Raw genomic sequence first — 20,158 nt, forward strand, 5'->3', positions numbered from 1 at the left:
TCTATAGCTGCTCTCCAATTCTTAATTTCTTTGAGCAAACATTTATCAAGTGCTTGGGACCAGGTGTTAAAGGTGCTCTTAGGGTTCAAATATTGGTAGAGGATGTAGACATTTAAATTAAATCCATCCTTTAAGATCCAGCTCTGGTATCAGCCCCTCCTGGGGGCCTTTCTTGAACAGGCTTCTTCCCCAAAGCTAGGTTAGGCACCATTCTTACCGTGTCCCATAGCATCCTGTACAGGGCCTTATCGTGGCCCATATGTAAAGCAGACAAGTACCACACAACGTGCTTTGTGTTTCCCCTTAAGAGCTCCTTAAGCGCGAGGATTACACCTTACTCATCACTGGCTATAGTGTTGGACACACAGAGTCCTCAGTAAACACCAGTTATCCTTGTTATCACTGCTGTTACTATGTGCATTCAGTAACCAGCATTCACGTAGCTGTGGACGTGTGTGATCTCAATTGAAAAACTGTATCTGTTCTAGGGATGTAAAGAAAGTTGTTAAAAGAGTCAATCCTAAGAGTTCTCATCACAAGGAAAAAATTGTTTTCTCTTTCTTTAATTTTGTACATATATTAGATGACGGATGTTTTCTAAACTTACCGTGATAATCACTTCATGTTGTATGTAAATCAAATTATTATGCTGACCTCCCTGTGCTACGCGGCTGCTTCCCACTAGTGACCACCTAGAGGGGTGGGATAGGGAGGGTGGGAGGGAGACGCAAGAGGGAGGAGATATGGGGATATATGTACATGTACAGCTGATTCACTTTGTCGTACAGCAGAAACTAACACACCACTGTAAAGCAATTACACTCCAATAAAGATGTTAAAAAAATTATCACGGTGCTTACCTTAAACTTATACAGTGCTGTGTGTCAATTATATCTCAATAAAACTGGAAGAAAAAACCCCAGAATTATAGGAAGAAATGAAGAGCATTGGAAATGGTGAATATAAAATAAAGCAAAAACAAAACTATATCTGTTCTTCTGAAGATATATAAGGCTTAGAAGCAGCTCTGTATTATGTTATACAGTATTATTTAATGTTATGTTCTATAATAGTCTCCATTTCAAGCTCTCCTTGTGTTCTGGGGGATGCAGGGATCACTTAGACTGGTCTAGGATCTTTACAAAGAGTTCTCCGGGGACTCCCTGCATCCCCAGAGGCCAGCCAAGGCTCTGATGTACTTTAATAATGATTTTCTATGTGCAGAGGTTAAGAGCGCCTCTGAGCCTGGAGCACATGTTTAACTTCAAGAGGGCAAGTGACAGGCTTCTCTCAGTACTTGTGGGTTCATGACATTTTGATGCTGCCACTTTGATGAGGCAGTTTTGATTCAGGGCTTCAGGGACATTTTGTCATGGCTTAAAAGACAAATCATTAAACATACAGCGATTTTGTGCAACTAAGAAGTGTGGCCAGTAGGCATCCGGCCACGCTGCTGGATCGGGTGTGTACGTTAACCTAATATTTGTGTGTTTTCACTTGGACACGGCTGCCTTGATGCTTGACACTTTCATCACATCATACGGATCCTGCCAGGATGTCTGGTTTAAATACGTGTGAGTCTCACTGAAATACCAGCCACGTGCCTGATTCTAACTTCGGTGGCAGGAGGGCTTCGAATGAAGCAGAAGGCAGGGGATTCCGCTCTCAAGGGGCTCCTAGAGTTTTTGCCAAGGGCTGGCTAACGAACGCATTCACCACTTCTGAACGCGTACGGCCCCCATTCTCCGTTGGCAGCTTCCTGGTTTACAGCTTCAGATTACTGGCTGGAGAAGTGTTTAAAAAATATAAAAAGATCCTAATGCAAGCATAGAAATATGGTCTATCCGTGTTAAAAAGATGGTTTTGATCATTTTCCCTGCTGTGCTGTAAAAAGAACTTTTCCGTCTGTTTCACTTGGTGACGGGAGGAAGTGGTACTTACTGCTCACCGGTCAGAAAGCCCCCGTCTGCTTGCTGTGAGCTTCACGCCCTATTTTCTTCTTTAGACTGTCTGAGCGATCATTAACACACACGTATGCCGGATAGAGATCGCCCCCAGACTAACCAGATGAGTAGAATATTAGGCCATTAAGGGAAGCCCAAGAAGCTTATATTTTGACTAATGTTATCATCTGGGCGTCCTACCAGACCATGTCACATTACTCCTAGTTTTAAAATATTCTGTTATTTATTTATTTATAATTTTTATTTTTTATTGAAGTAGAGTTGATTTACAATGTTGTGTTAGTTTCAGGTGCACAGCAAAGTGATTCAGTTATACATATACATATATCCATTCTTTTTCAGATTCTTTTCCCATATAGGTCATTACGGACTATTGAGAAGAGTTCCCTGTGCTATACAGTAGGTCTTTGTTGATTATCTATTTTATATATAGTAGTGTGTATATGTTAATCCCAAACTCCTAATTTATCCCCCCCTGACCTTTCCCTTTGGTAATCATAAATTTGCTTTCTAAATCTGTAAATCTGTCTCTGTGTTGTAAATAAGTTCATTTGTATCGTTTTATTCTGGAAGCAAGTATATTAGGCAGCCTGTTATGAAAAAGTAAGTCTTGTGTTGGGTCCCTGGTCTTGACTCTGAGACTCTGGAAGCTAAGCTTGGTGTCTTGAAAGAACGATGGTGCAACTGGGTGGGTCCCCGAACTTAAATGTCACGCTTGTCGTGAATGTTCCCTGGAGAAAGGAACCACTTGTGTTGGCTGCCGTGCCAGGCCCCCAACATACATTATCATGTTTAACTTCCACAAGGTAGGCCTCGAGCCCTTCTTTCTATAAACAACACAGCTAGCAAGTGATAGAGTCATGATTTGAACCCAGGCTCTCTGTTTCCAAAACCCACACCATTTCCATTATAACCAGTGATTCCAGACCACTAACCTGAAGAGTTCTGTTGGTTCCAAAGGAAGATCTCCCCAGTCTGTGGTGAGAATATCTGGGTGAAGCTGACACCTGCCTATCTGGGAAGGTATTGTCATTTATTCGGAGACTGTGACTTGTCTTTCTAGGTGTTAAAGAACTTGTTTTGTGTGTTTGTCACATGACGGTGGTGGTAAATGGCAGCTAACAAAGGCGTCCTAAGACGTCAAAGTGAAAACTTGGCCTCCTATGTTGGTCCCCAAGCTTAAATTTGAAATCTTACTGGCCTGGGAAGTGACATAGCTGGAAAAAAAGGCAGTATACTCATTATCCTGGCAAGGGCTCCATTGGCAGAGTCTTAGCATAGCTTGGGTTCACATGGGGTTTTTCTGGAAGAGGGCTGGGGTGCCTCTACGGGTGAAGGTGATCGCGTGCTTCTTAAAGCCATACTTCTTTGACACGGGGTAGCATGACTATTGGCAGCTTAGAGGAGTCCTGATAATGCAAGTGACCTTTTAAAAACCACAATGGAATGAATTTTTTTTTTTACTAGATAAACCATCTTTTCCAAAAGAGAGGTAAAACTTGGACTGCTAGCATTTATGACTTTTCTGTGTCCAGAATGGGGAAGGCTTGAGCTCAGAGGCATTTAATTTAGCGGTGACTTAGGCTGCGACGCTCCTGGCCTTGGATTATTCAAAAGCCATCTTCTTGCTGTTGATACAAGAATGAAAGAGCTCAGGTTTTGAAGCCAGGCATATATGGAGTTTGACTATCCATTCCTTTTAGCCTGTGACCCTGGGCAAATTACTTTCTGTAAAACAGGGCAGAGATACTTGCCTCAGAGAGTTACCATGGTGGGCAACTCTTGGAAAAACCTCCCACTGCCTATGTGATGCCTTTTTCTGTGATGATCCAAGATAATAGGGATAAAAGCACTTGGCGTGTTCGTGTTCGGTGTGTCCTAGTAACCTGCTTATAGGCAAACTGGAATTCAGGGTGCCCTGAATTGCCCTGGTTTTTACTTTTCTGCCCATGGTTCCAGATTCCCAGCTGTGCCTGGGGAAGGTTGTTTCACCTCCTACAACCTGAGACCCTCAAACTGCAGAGATGCCCAGTGGACTCTAAGCACTGCCTCCCCTTCTGTTTTAGTGCCAACAACATGCCCAAGCAGGTGGAAGTACGGATGCACGACAGCCACCTCAGCTCGGAGGAGCTGAAGCCCCGGCATCTGGGGCTGCGCTTGTGTGACAAGCTGGGGAAGAATCTCCTGCTCACGCTGACCGTGTTCGGTAGGTGACAGGCCTGCCCCACCCTCCCCTCTTCCCCTGGTCTCTCCTGGCTAAGTGTGGAAGCTGGTTCTGGAAGCCAGCCCTCACCCTGGAAAGCAAGCCACACACACTGCCTAACTCTGCCTTTACCCAGGCACGGCTGCCTCAGTGATGCCATCTTCCCTGCCACCTGCCCTAGCCATGTTTGCACCCTTGGGATTCTTGTGGTTCTCAGATTTCAGTATGCGTGTACATTTCCCATGGGTATGTCAGCATGCAGGTTCCCAGGCCCTACTCACAGAGACTCTGGGCCACTTGGAGTGAGACCTAGGAATCTGCATCTTAGCAAACCTTCTAGGTGATTCCAAAGCAGATGGTCAGTATACCACATTTAGAGAAGTACCTGTGTCCAGAAAAAGGCAACAGTTGCCCTAAACCCCACTAACAGGGCTCCCAAGGTCTGACCTTCTTCAAGCACCTCATTAACTTAGATTCAGTTAGCACATTGGCTAACGAGGTCCGTGTGGAAGAGACTTGTCCCAAAGCCTTGATCCACTCCAGCTCCACCTCAAAAGCCTTACTCCCCTGCCTCTGGCCTCACCCAAGCTCTGGTTGTCCTTTTGTGTGACTGTTGATACAGACTTGGCCTTGGGTTTTCAACCAGGATTGATTGAAAATGGGGAAAGTTGCGGTTTCTTATAGTGACAACCACATCTTTTCCTTTCTCAACTCCCCCTCCTTGTTCTTCAACTCTTATGAGGCTATACAGTGAAGCAATGAAGAGCCATCTACACACACACACACACACACACACACACACACACACACATCGTCCATGGCTTCTCCTTCAAGTCAGTCATCTTGGATGTCGGTGGACTAGAGTCAGGACTGGGAACTTGCCCCCCAGCTCAGTTCACTTAATAGAAGAAGACCACAGGTGTGGTAGGGTTTTCCAAGGGTTACCCTCCACAGAAGCAAATTTCATTCATCATAGGTTTTGAAGAAGTGTGTTTTTCACCTGTGGAGGAAAAAAAGATAAGGCTTTTGGCCATGTTACTCCCTTTGCATATCTGGCATTAACACCATAGCCACATATCTAGGACCTCCCTCCCCCTCTTACTCCAGAAGGTAGTTTATGTTGGCCACCAGTTTGGAGAGATCCAAGGTTTTCTTGTGGAATCCCTGCGTATGCAAAGTGAAAGGCTCCTGCTAGCATCTCTGCCCAAATTGTTTCCTCCCAAATTATATATTTTTAGACACCCCCTTTGACCTCTCCTAAGATCAGCAAGTCTCAAAATCATGTACAAGGACATAGAAGTCAAAGACAAAACTTCTTGAGGATAAGCCATGGGGAAATGATCAGAAGTCAAAGAAAATAGAAGAATAAAGAAAACACCCCAGCTTGGTCCCTTAAATGTTCCTTTTATTTGGTATTCAGTTCAAAAGGGAAGAAAAACATTAAACACCATGGAATGTGGCCAGCCTAGGCTGTGAAGAGAAGCAGTATCTGGCACTGTGGATTATTTCTGCTGACAATCTGTGACTCTGCAAGTGGATGATATCCTCAAAGAAGTCAGAGTCAAGTTGCCAGGTTATATTTCCCACAAAGCCTTGAGAAGGCTCTTCTTGACTCTTCTAGTGCTGCCTTTTAGAATAGTTGGAGATACAAAGTATTTTCTCACGAGTCATCAAAATCAACTTCACTTTTCTAATGGTATTTTTGTTATGTGTTAGTCATCATCTGATGATGGAGAAGTATGAGGAAGGTCAATGTCATTGAACTACATCTCTAGAGCTATTCATCTGATGAGGGCAAAAGCTAAATTCATATTTTTCCCCCTTTCTTATAGGTGTCATCCTGGGGGCAGTATGTGGAGGGCTTCTTCGCTTGGCATCTCCTATCCACCCTGATGTGGTTATGTTAATAGCCTTCCCAGGGGATATACTCATGAGGATGCTAAAAATGCTCATTCTGCCTCTAATCATCTCCAGTTTAATCACAGGTAAGACCACCTCTGTGGCACCGGGCCAAAGCGGGTCATACTCCCACTCCAGCTTTTGGATTGACCATAGATTCTCAATTTGGTTGAATCAGTGAATGTGATCATCTGTGTCATTTCACTTCAGAGCCTTGGTTTTTCCTGTCTCTAAAATTGGGATAAGCATCCCTAAAAATAGAGTTTGCCATCTATTGGTTGGTCCATCTGTCTGTCTAGCAATAAAAGATAAAAAGGAAATAGCCGCATGTTAAAAGTGATCATATCGAGTGATTTTAATTTTTAATGTATACTTTTCTCATTTCCCAAATTGTATTTGTTCAGAAACTGACAAATAAAGGTAACAAATAGAAAAAGAAATTTTCTCTTTACTACTTAATTGGGTGTAGAGGGAAGTGGGTATTAAAAATAAATGAAATACTAGATATGAAACCCTTCGAGTTTTTCAGAAGAAAGGTACCCTTAATGTATAGGTCATGTTCACTTGTCCTTTGGCTGAAAGAGTTGTTTTATTTGAAAGAATTTTTTTCCCCTCCCTGGGCTTATACTGATAGTTTCCTCCTTACCAAATAATATTATTCAAACAAGGTATAAATAGATGAAGTTTAGAGACTAAGCTCTGAGTTAGGGATGAAGAACTGGGCTTTGGTTTATATCTGGGTGCCAACAGGCTGGGTGACCTTGAGAAAGCTGTACCTCTGGACCATCCACCTTCTGAAGGTAGTGAAGCTCTGGTAACTCCAAGAGATTCAGATGCTACAGTCTCATAGCTGGTTGATCAGTGAATCCAGTGAGGGAAAGCTAGGACTCAGTGTCAGGAGGATCTTATCATTCAGCCTCAGATTGAGTGAAGCTATGTTTTACTTTAAATGCTCCTTTTTAAACCAGAGAAAATTTGTTCTCCATGCCTGTTTAACAAATTGTACACTGGCCAACCTGGTAAGGAAAGCTCACTTCCGTTGGCCAGAATTAGACTTCAGGTTGTAAGGCGAAACGTGTCACATGTGGGTCAGCTTCATTCAGAGAATTATTAACATCAGTGATAACTTCCTCCCCCACGGCAAAAAAGACTGATCCCCAGAAAGGGTTGCATCTCTCAGTCTAGTAAAAGCAGGAACTGAAACCAGGAAGTAGAAAAACTGAAGAAACTACTGGAAAAAAAACCCAATGAAGGCTGGAGTTTTTGTGACTTGCTTGGAATTTCCGCTAACCATCACAGAAGCTCCTGAAATATAGATGAAGCTCCCACCCATGCTGGGTGTTTTGTGCACCTGTTCTCACATCCCTACTTGAGCTCAGAAAATGTGGTGTCCATCAAGTTTCACCTCAGGGGAATGAGAAGGCTGTGCTAGAATCACTTTTCCAGACTTTTGATTTCATGACCAGTAATGTATTCAAGAGACGTTTTGAAAACAGGGCTACCAATCTTTTATTTTCCTAAGCGAGGACATTAAAACCAACAAAAAAACCTAGCATGTACCAGGACCACCACTTCATAAAGAAAGGATAGCTTAATATCAAATAAATGGGAAGGACATAATCTCAGAATCAAAAATTGAAGAGAGTATTCAATTTTAACTCACTATTGCAGACTGACAAAAAGTAGTCACCAACCAGTTTATAAACCCTGAACCAGATGTTCTCCAACTCTCCCCAGTTCTCTAGAATCTCAAAAATATCCTTGGAAAATTGAATCGTAAACTGTGGAATTGACCAAATATTCAGGTGAAGAAGCTTTAATTAACCATTAATACGTTTGAGTAATACGAAGCCGAGGGTTGGTTATAGGTATGCAGAGAGGGGCTAGTAACAGGAAAATAACAGAACTAATAATTCTGGATTTCTTTTCCATCCAGGGTTGTCAGGCCTGGATGCTAAAGCCAGTGGCCGCTTAGGCACGAGAGCTATGGTATATTACATGTCCACGACCATCATCGCTGCAGTGCTGGGGGTCATCCTGGTCTTGGCTATCCACCCGGGGAACCCCAAACTCAAGAAGCAGCTGGGGCCTGGGCAGAAGAACGATGAAGTGTCCAGCCTGGATGCCTTTCTGGACCTTATTCGAAATCTCTTCCCTGAAAACCTTGTCCAAGCCTGTTTTCAGCAGGTAACCTAGAGTTCTGATATCCATTGTTCTCCAAACTCCTAAGTTACAAAGGTGGTAACTTAGAGACTGTTTCAACAAATCAGCTCTGGGGGGTAACTTTTTTCGTATTTATACTCTGCCTAGGGGTTGTATGGGGTCATCTGGGGCAGGAGTTTAGGCTTGGAGTCGTGTTGTCTTTGTTGTCTTAAGCTTCCCTTTCTTTTGCAGTCCACTTCATAACATTTAGCTCTGGGCTCCCTCGTCTCCTTTTTTTCTTTGATCTCTTTTTCTTCTCTTTGGTTCTTGTCTCTGTGTCGTCCAAGGGGACATTTTGATCACCCTTGCCCACAACTCTCTAGAGTACTCAGTGGTTCTTGATCTTAGCAGTATAACAAAACCACATGTGGTCCATTTAAAAATGCACGTGCTCTACAGAATCAGAATCTCCAGGGTGGGCCCGGGGACTGGGTATTTGTCAAATTCTGGTAGTAATGCATGAGGATTTTGGAAAGTTTATAGATGCACATAAAGTAAAAATTCAAGTCCCCACGTCGCTTCCCTAGAGCTACTCATGTTTCCTCCTGTATATTTTCTTTGTCACATACGCGTGTGCATAAAATTAAAAAAAATTCAGCTCTGGTGGTGCTGCATCGTACATACTGTGTCACACCTTGCCTTTTCGTTCAACAGTGTTTTAGCGTCATCTCTCTCTTTCGTTTTTCATTGTTGTGTAGTATTTCTAAAGGATAAATTCTAGAAGCAAAACTGTCCTGCCAAAGAGTTGATATTTTGAATTTGCTGGATGTTGCAAAAATAGCCTTACAAAATTTGTATCGATATATATGTTCCTACCAGCTGCACACAGGCATATCTAGTTTTTAACACACGACTCTTAAAACCAGTTGATTCTGCTGGGTGTGTTACCGGTAGACCAGGGTTCTTGGACTCTTTAATCAATAGAAATTGATAAGAGGCCAGACGAGAAGTTCAGGCGAGGCTTTTTTGGACTTGTGCTGCCGTACAGCGAAAACAAGTAACAGCTTCCCTCGCTCCCTCCCTGGGTGGGGGGCGGGGCCGGCAAGCTGGTCCCTTGAATGGGGTGAGGGTGAGGATGGGTCCAGGGCTTAGGCGGGAGGGGTGGCGTGCCCACCCCCTTGGTGGTGCCATGGGCAGCTTTTGCTTTTGCTCCAGATACCTCAGAAGTGGCAGCTGGGGTTTGGGTCTTTTTGTATCTGGTTGTTCATAATTTGCCCCAACTGCGCATGCACGCAGTTATTTTTAGTCCCTTATCGTTTCTTTGTATCCTGCTGTCTGGCCAGGTGCAAGCACTGCAGCAAAGAGTCCCAGATATCCCGGGTCCCAGATCCCAGCCTCTCTCAAGTGGAACCACTGAGTTAGCTGCCCAGGCCCCCCTCACCAGCCTGTTGTCTAGACCTAAGTTTAGGTTCCAATACACCTCAGTTCACATTAACTCAGGTTGGAAGTAAACTAGAATCAAGGAACCTCCTTCAACCATTTCCAGGGAATCACAGAAGAATACATTGAGGAAACAGGTCGCAGAGAAGAAAGTCTGCATTCCCAGCTGCCCCCAAAGTGCCATTGCCCATCACTGCTGAGCCCAGTTGACTCTGGATAAATCTGGAATATGGTCTCTGATTTCCAACACCACTTCAGAGGCACTTGTAGCAAGGAGCTGTATTAAAGGAAACATTCCAGGCAGGGGAAGTTGGGTGGGGAGTGAATAGAAACAGGCCAGGGAAGGGGTGCTTACCGGTACCCTCTCTGTGCAATGTGCCTGCCCCTCAGCCAGCCTGCTTAGAAAGGTGAGTTTGCTTGCTTTGGGGTGATAGACGCAACCGGGTGCCAAGTCTATTCTTAACGTTTTGGAAAGAGCGCTCTGGAGCTGTAGCAGCTGGAGGCTGAGCTGGTAGGAGTCTGGGGGTAGGAGTAGCATCGGAAGGACGGGGAGGGACAGGTTTGGGCCTCCCTTCTGTGCCCCATCACGCCCACGCTGCATGCAAGAAGGAGTCCCTTTCGTCTGAGTCAGTGAGGCAGAAGTGAGAAGCAGGCAGCACTCAGAGCTGTTGCTCTGGGCTGGGGTGAATTTCTGTGGTGTCAGCCATGCTTATGCTCCCTGACCTGTCTGGTTGATGGGCAATCTCTAGTGTCCCCCAGGGCAAGGGGCACTGGGGGACACTAGAATAGAGGACCACGCCATTCCCTGCCTCAGCCCTGCCCTGGACCCACCCCTCCACTGACAAAATTCATCTGAGGAGTGAGCCCTTAGTCCTCCAGCTAGAAGCCCAAGGACATGGTCCTTTGGGTTAGGACACTCAGAGAAATAATCATGTGGAATATTTGACCACAGGGTGAGGGAGGGTGCAGCTTCCTTAAGCCAGACTCCTGGCAGCCCAGAGGAAAGGAAGCTTAAACTAGGTGCAGTCGGCAGGCTTAGGAGGGCCTTGAAGAGGGTTGGAAGAAAAGGAGCTCTTTGACGGTGACATGGAATTACCAGAGAAAAGGGTGCTGGGTGGTGCCTTCCGTGCCCTTGGGGTACAGCTGGGAGTGGTTTCAAATAACCTCTCTTGGGTGGAGGGAGCTTCAGGACCAGAGTTAGACACAGAGACATAAAGAGAAAGGCGTGCTGTCTCCAGTGCAGAGGCTCCCCCCACAAAGGTGGCAGGACCTGTGTCTCTGAGAGCAGGGAGGCCTCCTGTTCACTGCTCCGGGCTGACTCTGAACCATGGTGAGGTTTCCAAGGTGGCAATGGGCTGTCAGGTGTGGCCTGACCACATTCATCAGGCCCAGTGAGAGTGACCACATGGGGTCCTTTCTTCCGGGGAATTCACTGAACTGGGTTTGCTCCTTTGGCCGATATTTGGGTGCACAGGACGCCACAGAGAATGAACCAGGCGGGCTCCCTGCTCAGTGGAGCTGACTTACATTCAGGGACTGCGGGGAGATAGACCAGAACAAATGTCAGGTAAACGCACAAGGTACTTAAAAATTAAGGTAAGTGCACTCTGAGAGCTGGAGCAGGCTGATGGGCTAGTAACTGGGGGAGACGTCTGAGCTGAGATGATAAGGGGTCAGAATGAGCCAGCCCGGGGCTTCCCTGGAGGCATAGTGGTTAAGAATCCACCTGTCAATGCAGGGGACACGGGCTCAAGCCCTGGTCTGGGAAGATCCCACATGCCGCGGAGCAACTAAGCCCGTGCGCGACAACTACTGAGCCTGCGCTCTAGAGCCCGTGAGACACAACTACCAAGCCCACGTGCTGCAACTACCGAAGCCCGTGCACCTTGAGCCCGTGCTCTGCAACAAGAGAAGCCACCGCAACGAGACGCCCGCGCACCGCAACGAAGAGCAGCCCCCGCTCTCCAGCAACTAGAGAAAGCTGGTGCGCAGCAACGAAGACCCAAACGCAGCCAAAAATAAATAAATAAAATAAATAAGTTTATTAAAAAAAAAAAAAGAGTGATCCAGCCTGAGGAGAACTGGGGGAAGAGCCCGCTAAGCAGGGGCAGAGGCTCATGGAGGTTGGCAAGCACTTGGTGAGAAGAGAAGCAAGGCTGCTGCTTGGGGAGTGGAGTGGGTACAGGCGGACCTGGCAGGCCAGGGTCAAACTCTGGTTCTTATTCTAAGAGTTTAGGCAAGGAGATGACTGTTTTTCTATTTCTATTTTATTTATTTATTTATTTATTTTTGCGGTACGCAGGCCTCTTACTGTTGTGGCCTCTCCCGTTGCGGAGCACAGGCTCCGGACGCACAGGCTCAGCGGCCATGGCTCATGGGCCCAGCCGCTCCGCGGCATGTGGGATCTTCCCGGACTGGGGCACGAACCCGTGTCCCCTGCATCGGCAGACGGACTCTCAACCACTGCGCCACCAGGGAAGCCCTGTTTTTCTATTTTTAAAAAATCAACCTGGTAGCTCTGGATATAGACAGAGCTCCAGGTAGCTACTTACCTGGGGATCGCATGTAGCCAGGAAGAGGAGATGAGTCAGTGAGCAGGCTTTTGCAGGTTTTAAGGTGAGAGACCCTGGTGGCTGGGACTGGAGTTGGCAGCCAGCTGGGGTTCTTCAACCCAAACAGGCTTGAACTGAGAACTCAGAGAACCCGGCCTGTCGTCCAACCTTCAACTCAGCCGCTGAGCCGTGCTCTCTGGAAGCTAGATTTTGGAGCTGAACATAACTCATTTTGAATGCTGCTTCAGTAAACTACTAGCTGTCTGTCCTGGGGTTAGGTACTCAGCCCTGTGAGCCTTGAGGGGCTCCTGTTGACACAAGAAGTAATAGTTGTCAAAGGTGGAGCAGCTGGCCGCCCCCCGATCCTGGAAGCACCATTTATTCAGGCCCACGGCCGTTACTCCTTTGAACTTGAACTTTGGCTTCTTTAGCCTTCTCAGGATAGGCCTACAGTTGGCTCTGATCCCCACTTTGTCCCCAGGAGGGTGACTCTGTTGTTCATGGAAGCTTCCCTTCAGATCCTTCCTGCGTTCTCTCTTTGTGCCAGCGTTGCCCAGACCAAGGGGACCAATGAACTGCCCGTTCCCATTCAGCTGGGGCTGCCCTTCTCCCTGCACACGTGCCTTGCCTCAGGGAATGCTATGCTTCCCTCTCTCCCAGTTAGGAGAACTGGTCAGGTCAGCTTTACTTACTCTCGGGCCCAGCTGCTGTACGGTTGGGTCCATAGAGTTTATCAGGCAGCACAGGTGGTGAAAGACCTCAGCGGTGATCAGTGCATCTGAGTTGAGGTCCCAGTTCTCCCAATAATTCTACGACGTCTGATGAGTCACTTGACTTCTCCATGCCCCCTCTTCTGTATCTATTCAGGCTTCAGCCGTCTGTCGGCGACTACGTGCCGGCACTGACGTTCTAGGATTCTGCATGACTTCTGTTTTAATGCCCCTGGAGGTAGTGTTTCTCGGGGCTTAGACGTGAGTTTTCACAGCATGCAGGGTGCCTGGCACCTTTAAAAATAGGGTGGCCGCCCAGATGTCGAGGAGTAGCGTGAGAGCTTCTTAGGGGGCCGTTTGCACAGGGATGCTTGGGGAACATTGAGCAAGGCTTGGCACCACCTCCCCGAAGGAGTGGGTGTCTTCCCACCTTACATATGGCATATGAGCCAGTGACCCTGCCATGGGGGCTGCTGGCAGCTGGCACATCTGGCAGCTACATGGAGCTTCCCAGCAGAGCCAGGCTCTGGGAGGAGCCTCAGTGAGAGTGGGCCTGTGAAGATTCCGTGCGACAGGAACCAGGCAGGGAGAAGCCAATCACCTGGATCATGAGGTGCTGATCTGACTTCCAACAAGACCCCTGCCCTCCTGTTCGTGACCAGATCCAGGACCCTCCACAGGGGCTAGCAGGGCATCCAGCTGGGTCTCACATTTGCTACTATCTCCATGGGAATGAAACAAGCAGACAGGCATCCCTCAACTTGAAGCTTGGGTCCCATTACCAATCACACTGCTTATAGTAGTTACAAAAGAATGTTATAAATCCCGTCATTATCGTGGGATGAGGACAGTCGTCTCCCACTGCATTTGTGCCATGAAGCGTCACTCTGTCAAGCACAAACATATAAAATATTCCCCGATTTCATAACCTTGTTTGGCCATTTCTTAATTATAATATTTTTGACGTATTGGGAATTCAAACATTTATGTAAGCGGCCAGGCTTTTGGTGACCTTTTACACCAAACCTCTCATCTTTATGGTTTTTTTTCCCCACTCCATTAGATTCAAACAGTGACAAAGAAAGTCCTGGTGGCCACTCCATCAGACGAGGACAGCAATGCCACCAATGCTGTCCTCTCGCTGTTGAATGAGACTGTGACTGAGCCGCCTGAGGAGACGCAGGTGGTTATCAAGAAGGGCCTGGAGTTCAAGGACGGCATGAATGTCTTAGGTAGGCACACTGGGCTTTGTCTCCTTGGGGGAGGTGCCTCTGCCGGGGCCACGTGGCCAGCTTTCCCTGCAGGTCAGCACCTAGGCATCCTGGCTTCCTTCTCAGAAAGCCGATCGCCCTGCTGTCCGGTAGGTGGAGCAAGAGGCTGTCTCTGGGGAGCGAATTCAAGGGTCACTGGGACTAAAAACTGAGAGGGGAGGGGCGAGGGAGACGGCAGGAGCAACAGCACGTGGGGACGTGGCAGCTGGACTGGGGTATGGGCGAAGCGAGGGGACTGACGTTCACAGGGCACTTGCCCCCACTTTCTGCGTGGTGTTGGCAAGTCACTCTCTCTGACTCTCCATTTCATGAAGTTACACGTCCAATCCTTTCATTTCCTAAGCGTTTCTTTTTGAGGCGCCCTTGTGTCTGTCCCAGGACTATGCTAGGCATGGGGGCTGTCCCACCCCAGCCCTCACAGTCTGTAAACAAATGTAGTGCTATCAGGAGCGAACGTGTTGGCGCTGGTGCCAAAACGAGCTTGTCAAAAGGAGACTGTCTGGCTTAACTTTCTGGGATTTCAGTGAGCTTGGAACCTTCTGAGAGTGTCATCCCAGGGGTTCTCTGGCTCTGACGTTAGACTGGTTTGTATCCAGTTTGGATCCCTTATGGACCACTCACCGGTTATCTAATCGTGGGCTGCCTCCTCCACTTCTCAAGATTCATCTGTAAAGCGGGCATGTGGTTGGCATTTCTCCTGTAGATCGTTGTGAGGATTCAATGAGATTGCGCACGTAGGCACGATGGTACGCGCCATATGCTTTATCTTGTGAGCCGCTGTCATCATTAATGGCCGGGGGTGGAGTGCTAAGCGGCTCGGTAGAAAACACCCCACAGGGGATAGAGACCCCCCATTGTGTGGGTGACTCCAGTTTGCTCACTTTACTCCCCATCCACCCTCCGGGTTCACTCCCCCACCCATAAGAACCCCCATCCACTGTTAGAATGGTGTCCCAAGACAAGACATTTGGTCATAAGCTGGGAGAAATGGGAAATCTATGTGGAAGAAGTATGTTGATCCATGCAAGCGAGATTTCTAAGGATTTGAATGAGAGCTGTTTAGAAAAGGTTGAGCTCACTTTACCATCTAGGAGATCAAATGCCCTTGTCTCTTGATAGGGGCATCCGATAAAATACAGGGTGCCCAGTTTCATGTGGATTTCAGATAAACAACAAATAATTTTCAAGTGTTAAGTATGTCCCAAATATTGCATGGGATATACTTGTACTAAAAAATGTTTTTCATTGTTTTTCTGAAATTCAGATTTTAGCTGGGAGTCCTTTTTGTTTGTTCTAAATTTGGTAACCGTTCTCCTTACTTATCCAGAACGGTGGAGAAACAGAGGCGGAGGGAGAAGGATTGCCTGACCAGTGAAAAGTGTCTTTTTCTTTGACCTGGCAGGAAGCAGAGAGTGAGGGAAGAGATAAGCTGACCGGGTTGCCAGGCAACAGAAGATCAATAAACATTGCTGATAACCAGTGAGAGGCGAGAGGAGGAAGGAGTGAGGAGAAGATAGGAGAGTTCCTCTGAAAAGGAGGGTTTGCAGATATCCTCAGCATCCAACCCTGAGTGGCTCTTCTCTCCCACTGTCCACATATCTGTGACCCTTTGAGGCATTCCCAAATCACCTTGCCCCACAAACCCAAAGTGGCCCCACTGTTTTCTACTGTGGCCATGAGTAATGGGGCCAGTGCTTTGGGGTGAATCATTCAGAAGACTTTTGTGGTCATTTCCAGAGTTCTGGTGGATTCTGGGAAGTCACATGACCTTTGGCTGTACCAGGGAGTTTCAACACAATTCAGGACTCTCTCAACCCCAGTGACCAAGTCTAAGAGGGCTTTGTTCAAATGAAACACCCCTGTTCCAGCGACTTCAATGAGGCAGTGTTTACAGAGGGAAATGCACAAGCTGGCTGTGGGTTTCCAAGTGCAAATTGAAGCTCTGGAAAGCTAAGGGAAGTTAGATTGTTGAGAAACTTCCCATTTACAAATCATGGCTGAAATAAGGTTCTTTCCATTGTCTTCCAAGGGCAGAGATGGTGGCCTTTTTTTTTTTTTTTTTTGGTTTTGGTTTGTTTTTTGGCTTTGGAAAGTCCCAAGGATCAAGCATTGCAAGAGTGAAGATAAAAATCCTGGCTCTGGCCCCCCACTTCTTTAAAGACTCATTTCTTTACCCCCAAAACCTCCAAACTGCTCCGGGCTCTACTTCAATCCCAACCACTTAAATCAACTCCTGTGTGAGACAGCTCCTTTCAACATCTCTCTCTGACACTCATAGAGATGGCCCGTTTCTGGTGACCCTGCCAGGGAAGCTATTTTATTCTAGTTCTTGGGGACCTTGAGACCTTGAACATTTTCTCTTAAAATTTCCAAATGGAATTAACCAAGTGATACTAGCTATTCTCAGCCAGAATGTTCACCACACACCTAGCAAACTCCTCTCCATGGGCTTGACGAGAGCCTGAATTTGATTTCCTCCATTACCACAGAACTAGGTCACTCTCTTCTGTCACTCTGATTCTAGGTCATGCTAATTCTCATTAAGCCTTTGTGTTTATGGCCAATAACTCACTTATAAGTCACTAGTTAAGCTTTCTGGCCAAGAGCTAAAAAGGGGAAATATTAACTCCCGAGGATTAACAATTTCAGTGCAAGTGCTAGATTTTTTTTGCTGAGGGGAGCAAAGGGTAGTTGAACAGTCTGGGTTGACGTGGGCTTGGTGTGGGAGGTGAGTGGTTTCGGTGACTAGAGAAAAGGTAAAAGCGAGGTTTAGAAAGAATTTTCCCCTAAGAGAATCATATTATAATGCTGTCATTTACTTTGATACAGCTCAAGACTGCAGGCATAAAAGGACGGACGCAATAGGAAATTGGATGGAATAGGGAGGGACCGGAAATGAAGTCTGCCAAACTGGGACAGGGTAGGTGTAAGGAGAGGAGGGAGAGAGAGGGAAGAGTGGATGGCCCGTACTGCAGGTCAGAGAAAAAGTCAGATGGGCAAGCAAGGGCCTGTTGCCAAGGGGACAATGGCATTGATTTATAGTCCATGCAAGCCTTCAGCGTTGGAGCCCCAAGATTGGCAATAACAGATTGGGAGCTGGGGGGCGCATGACGACTGGTTATCAGAAATCCAGAGAGCCTTCAGGCAGTAACAGGGACATCCGTTAGCCATGTAGTGTGCCCCAGTCCCTGGGAGGGTCTGGGTGAGACTCCAGGGTGAGAGGCTGAGGAAGAGGGGTGGGACAGAGTGGAGCCAGAGAAAATATTCTGGGGAGAGAGAAGCCAGGTCTTGCCTTGGAGGAGCTACCGTATCAGGCAGGTTCCCTGGACAGATACTCAGGGAATGAGGTAAAAGGTAACATAGAAATAAGACCCAAGGTTGGCTGTTGGGCTTGGTCCAGGACCTAGTGCAATTTGATGCCAGCATCAAGACCTGGGGACAGGGTTCCTCAAATCCTGCTGGCCTGGGATTAGATTGAGCCTGGGGGCTGGGGGGAGGGGGGCTGCATTTAGATGGAAGTCAAGGGATATCAAGTGAAGGGAGAAGAGGGCCAAGGGGCTAGGAAGTGACAAAGACTATGTTCTCACTTTATGATCCTGGAAAAAAAAACCACAATAAAAAAGAAAGCATTCTAACCATTTTGACCATGGAAACAATGATGATGAATTAATAAATAACAGGTTAAATCCAAACAAATTGGGTCATTTGGGGTTTCCCAACTGTTTTGGATTTTTCATTGCTTTCCCTTGGATTTTTCGAGATTCTTCCTCCTTCTCCAATTAGGCACACAGCAACAGGAAAAATATTTTATGTTTAGGATTTTCCTAGAGTGAAACACACCAGCCACGCATGAACTTGGGATAACACCAAACTAATACAGACATAACCCTGGCAGAGACTGAATTGGCTAATTGGTCTCTGCTATTCTAATATTGGCTCCAAAGTTTGCATGATAATCCCCAAGTCCCAACAAGGCTTCCTTCTTTAATCTGTGTACTAATGGAATCTGCTTCCACATGATTTCGTAAGTGAGGAGGAGAGAGAAGAGAGTACTTTTCAGTTTGGAATGAAAATGAATTCCTTTTCTGCAAGGAACTAACCTGCTTACAGTTCAACTTGCTTGTATGGAAAGTATTCAGGAAAGCCATAATCATCCAGGGGAGAAGTGTGAAACGTAATGCTTTTGTCTTTTAATGCCTAATTCATAGGGTAACAGGTGGTAAGAATGTGGCTCCACACACGGGGGATAGTAACGAACAAGGGAGAAGAAACACATACTTGGTAATTTGTCCTTCTGTGTCCTGTGATTCACCCAACAGGTCTGATAGGGTTTTTCATTGCTTTTGGCATTGCCATGGGGAAGATGGGCGAGCAGGCCAAGCTGATGGTGGAATTCTTCAACATTTTGAATGAGATTGTAATGAAGCTAGTGATCATGATCATGTGGTAAGTGGGCTTGTTCTTACTTCACGGTGGTGGCGTGTGAGATGGCCTTGGGGTCGCCAGAGGACACTGGAACCCTCCCAGCAGGAAAGAGTGGGCAGGCGTGAACCAAGCAAAGGGCTCTCCAGAAAGACTTTGAGAAAGGGATGCAAATCTCTTTTTTGGAGCTTTCACTAGAAACTGGGCTGGAAAACTATAGCCTGTGGGCCAAATCTTATCTGCCGTTTGTTTTGTATGGCCCGTGAATTAAGAATGGGTTTTATGTTTTTATTTGACTGAAAAAAAAAATCAAAAGAGAAGTAATATTCCACCACACGAGAAAATTATGTGAAATTCACATCCAGTGCCCATAAATAGTTTTGTTGGAACCCAACCATACCTATTTGTTCATGTATTGTCAAGGGTTACTTTTGTGCAAAAGGACAGAGTTGAGTAGCTGTGACCAAGACTGCGTAGCCTGTAAAACCTAAAATATTTAGTACTTGGCCCCTTACATAAAAAGGGATGGCCCCTTCCATCCCTGCCCTGGAAGAAAAGACGTTAAAAAAAAAAAAAAAAGAAAGAAAGAAAGGACAGAAAAGCTGAAAAACCAATTAGTAATCCTGAAGGCGAGCGGTATCAGGATACACTACACCAAGACAGGGCCAAGATCTCAGGGATAGGGCATGACCCAGGGTGTCTGGGAGAACCATTACGCCAGTATTCTGGTGTCCAAAAGCAATGCACCTTAGACCTGGGTTACTCGTGACTCATATAAAAAGAAAAGGCAGTTCTCAGGCCGTGCAAGAAAAAGTGAAATCACAAAAGGTTAGAATTGTAAGTGCTCTTGGAAATCTGGTCCCACTCTCTGGTTTTACAGCAGAGAAAACTGGTCCAGAGACACTAAATCCTGATTCTTTAACATCATCGTGACCACCATCATCATAAAAACTATCTTTTATTGATTTACTCTTATCTGCCAAGAGCCATGAGAGTGCTTCATACCTATCAAATGTAATCCCCACAACCCTGCAAAGATGGTGTTATGGTCCCCATGGGACAGAAAAGGCAACTGAGGCTCACTGAGGTGAGTTAACTTGCTTAAGAGTGTAGAGCTAGGGAGAGGAAGAGCTGGGGTTTATGCTGATATCAAAACCTTTGATATGTAAGCAGGTGGGGTTTTTTTGTTGTTGTTTGAATCATGTAAGCAATATTGTCTCCACTTCATTTCATGTGTGTTTATGGTCAGTGGTTCTGAAGTATAGGGAAGCCCAGAGCACAGGTGTTCTCTCCTTCACCAAGGAAATTGTGTCACCTCCAGTCACTGGAAACTTCTCGTGTCCGGTATCTCTCAGACAGAAAGATTTTTACATACGTTCATTTCAGACCCCTATGATGGTCCCGTATGCCTGCCTAGAAATAAGGCCAAACCACATGTGTGCTCTATTTGCCGCAGGAATTCCGCATTACAGATTCCCTGTGCTCCCCACCAGCCTCCCCACTCCGCCTCTGGTCCTCCTCCGATTCCACGTGTCTTCCCCTGAAATTCCACCTG

At 46.5% G+C, this 20,158-nt stretch overlaps 1 protein-coding gene across 1 annotated transcript in view; it reads left to right on the forward strand.

The window, feature by feature from the left end:
• The window catches only part of SLC1A2 (solute carrier family 1 member 2), a 140,862-nt gene that overhangs the window by 87,451 nt on the left and 33,253 nt on the right, over positions 1-20,158 (forward strand). The window contains exons 2-6 of the mRNA XM_027115011.1: positions 4,031-4,170; positions 6,000-6,152; positions 8,003-8,253; positions 13,974-14,142; positions 18,501-18,627. Coding sequence (XP_026970812.1) covers positions 4,031-4,170; positions 6,000-6,152; positions 8,003-8,253; positions 13,974-14,142; positions 18,501-18,627 — 840 coding nt within the window. The remainder of the gene's footprint in view (positions 1-4,030; positions 4,171-5,999; positions 6,153-8,002; positions 8,254-13,973; positions 14,143-18,500; positions 18,628-20,158) is intronic.

The sequence above is a fragment of the Aethalodelphis obliquidens genome, unplaced genomic scaffold (assembly GCF_003676395.1).
Source record: "Aethalodelphis obliquidens isolate GAN/ISIS:26980383/991018 unplaced genomic scaffold, ASM367639v1 scaffold14, whole genome shotgun sequence".
Lineage (NCBI taxonomy): Eukaryota > Metazoa > Chordata > Mammalia > Artiodactyla > Delphinidae > Aethalodelphis > Aethalodelphis obliquidens.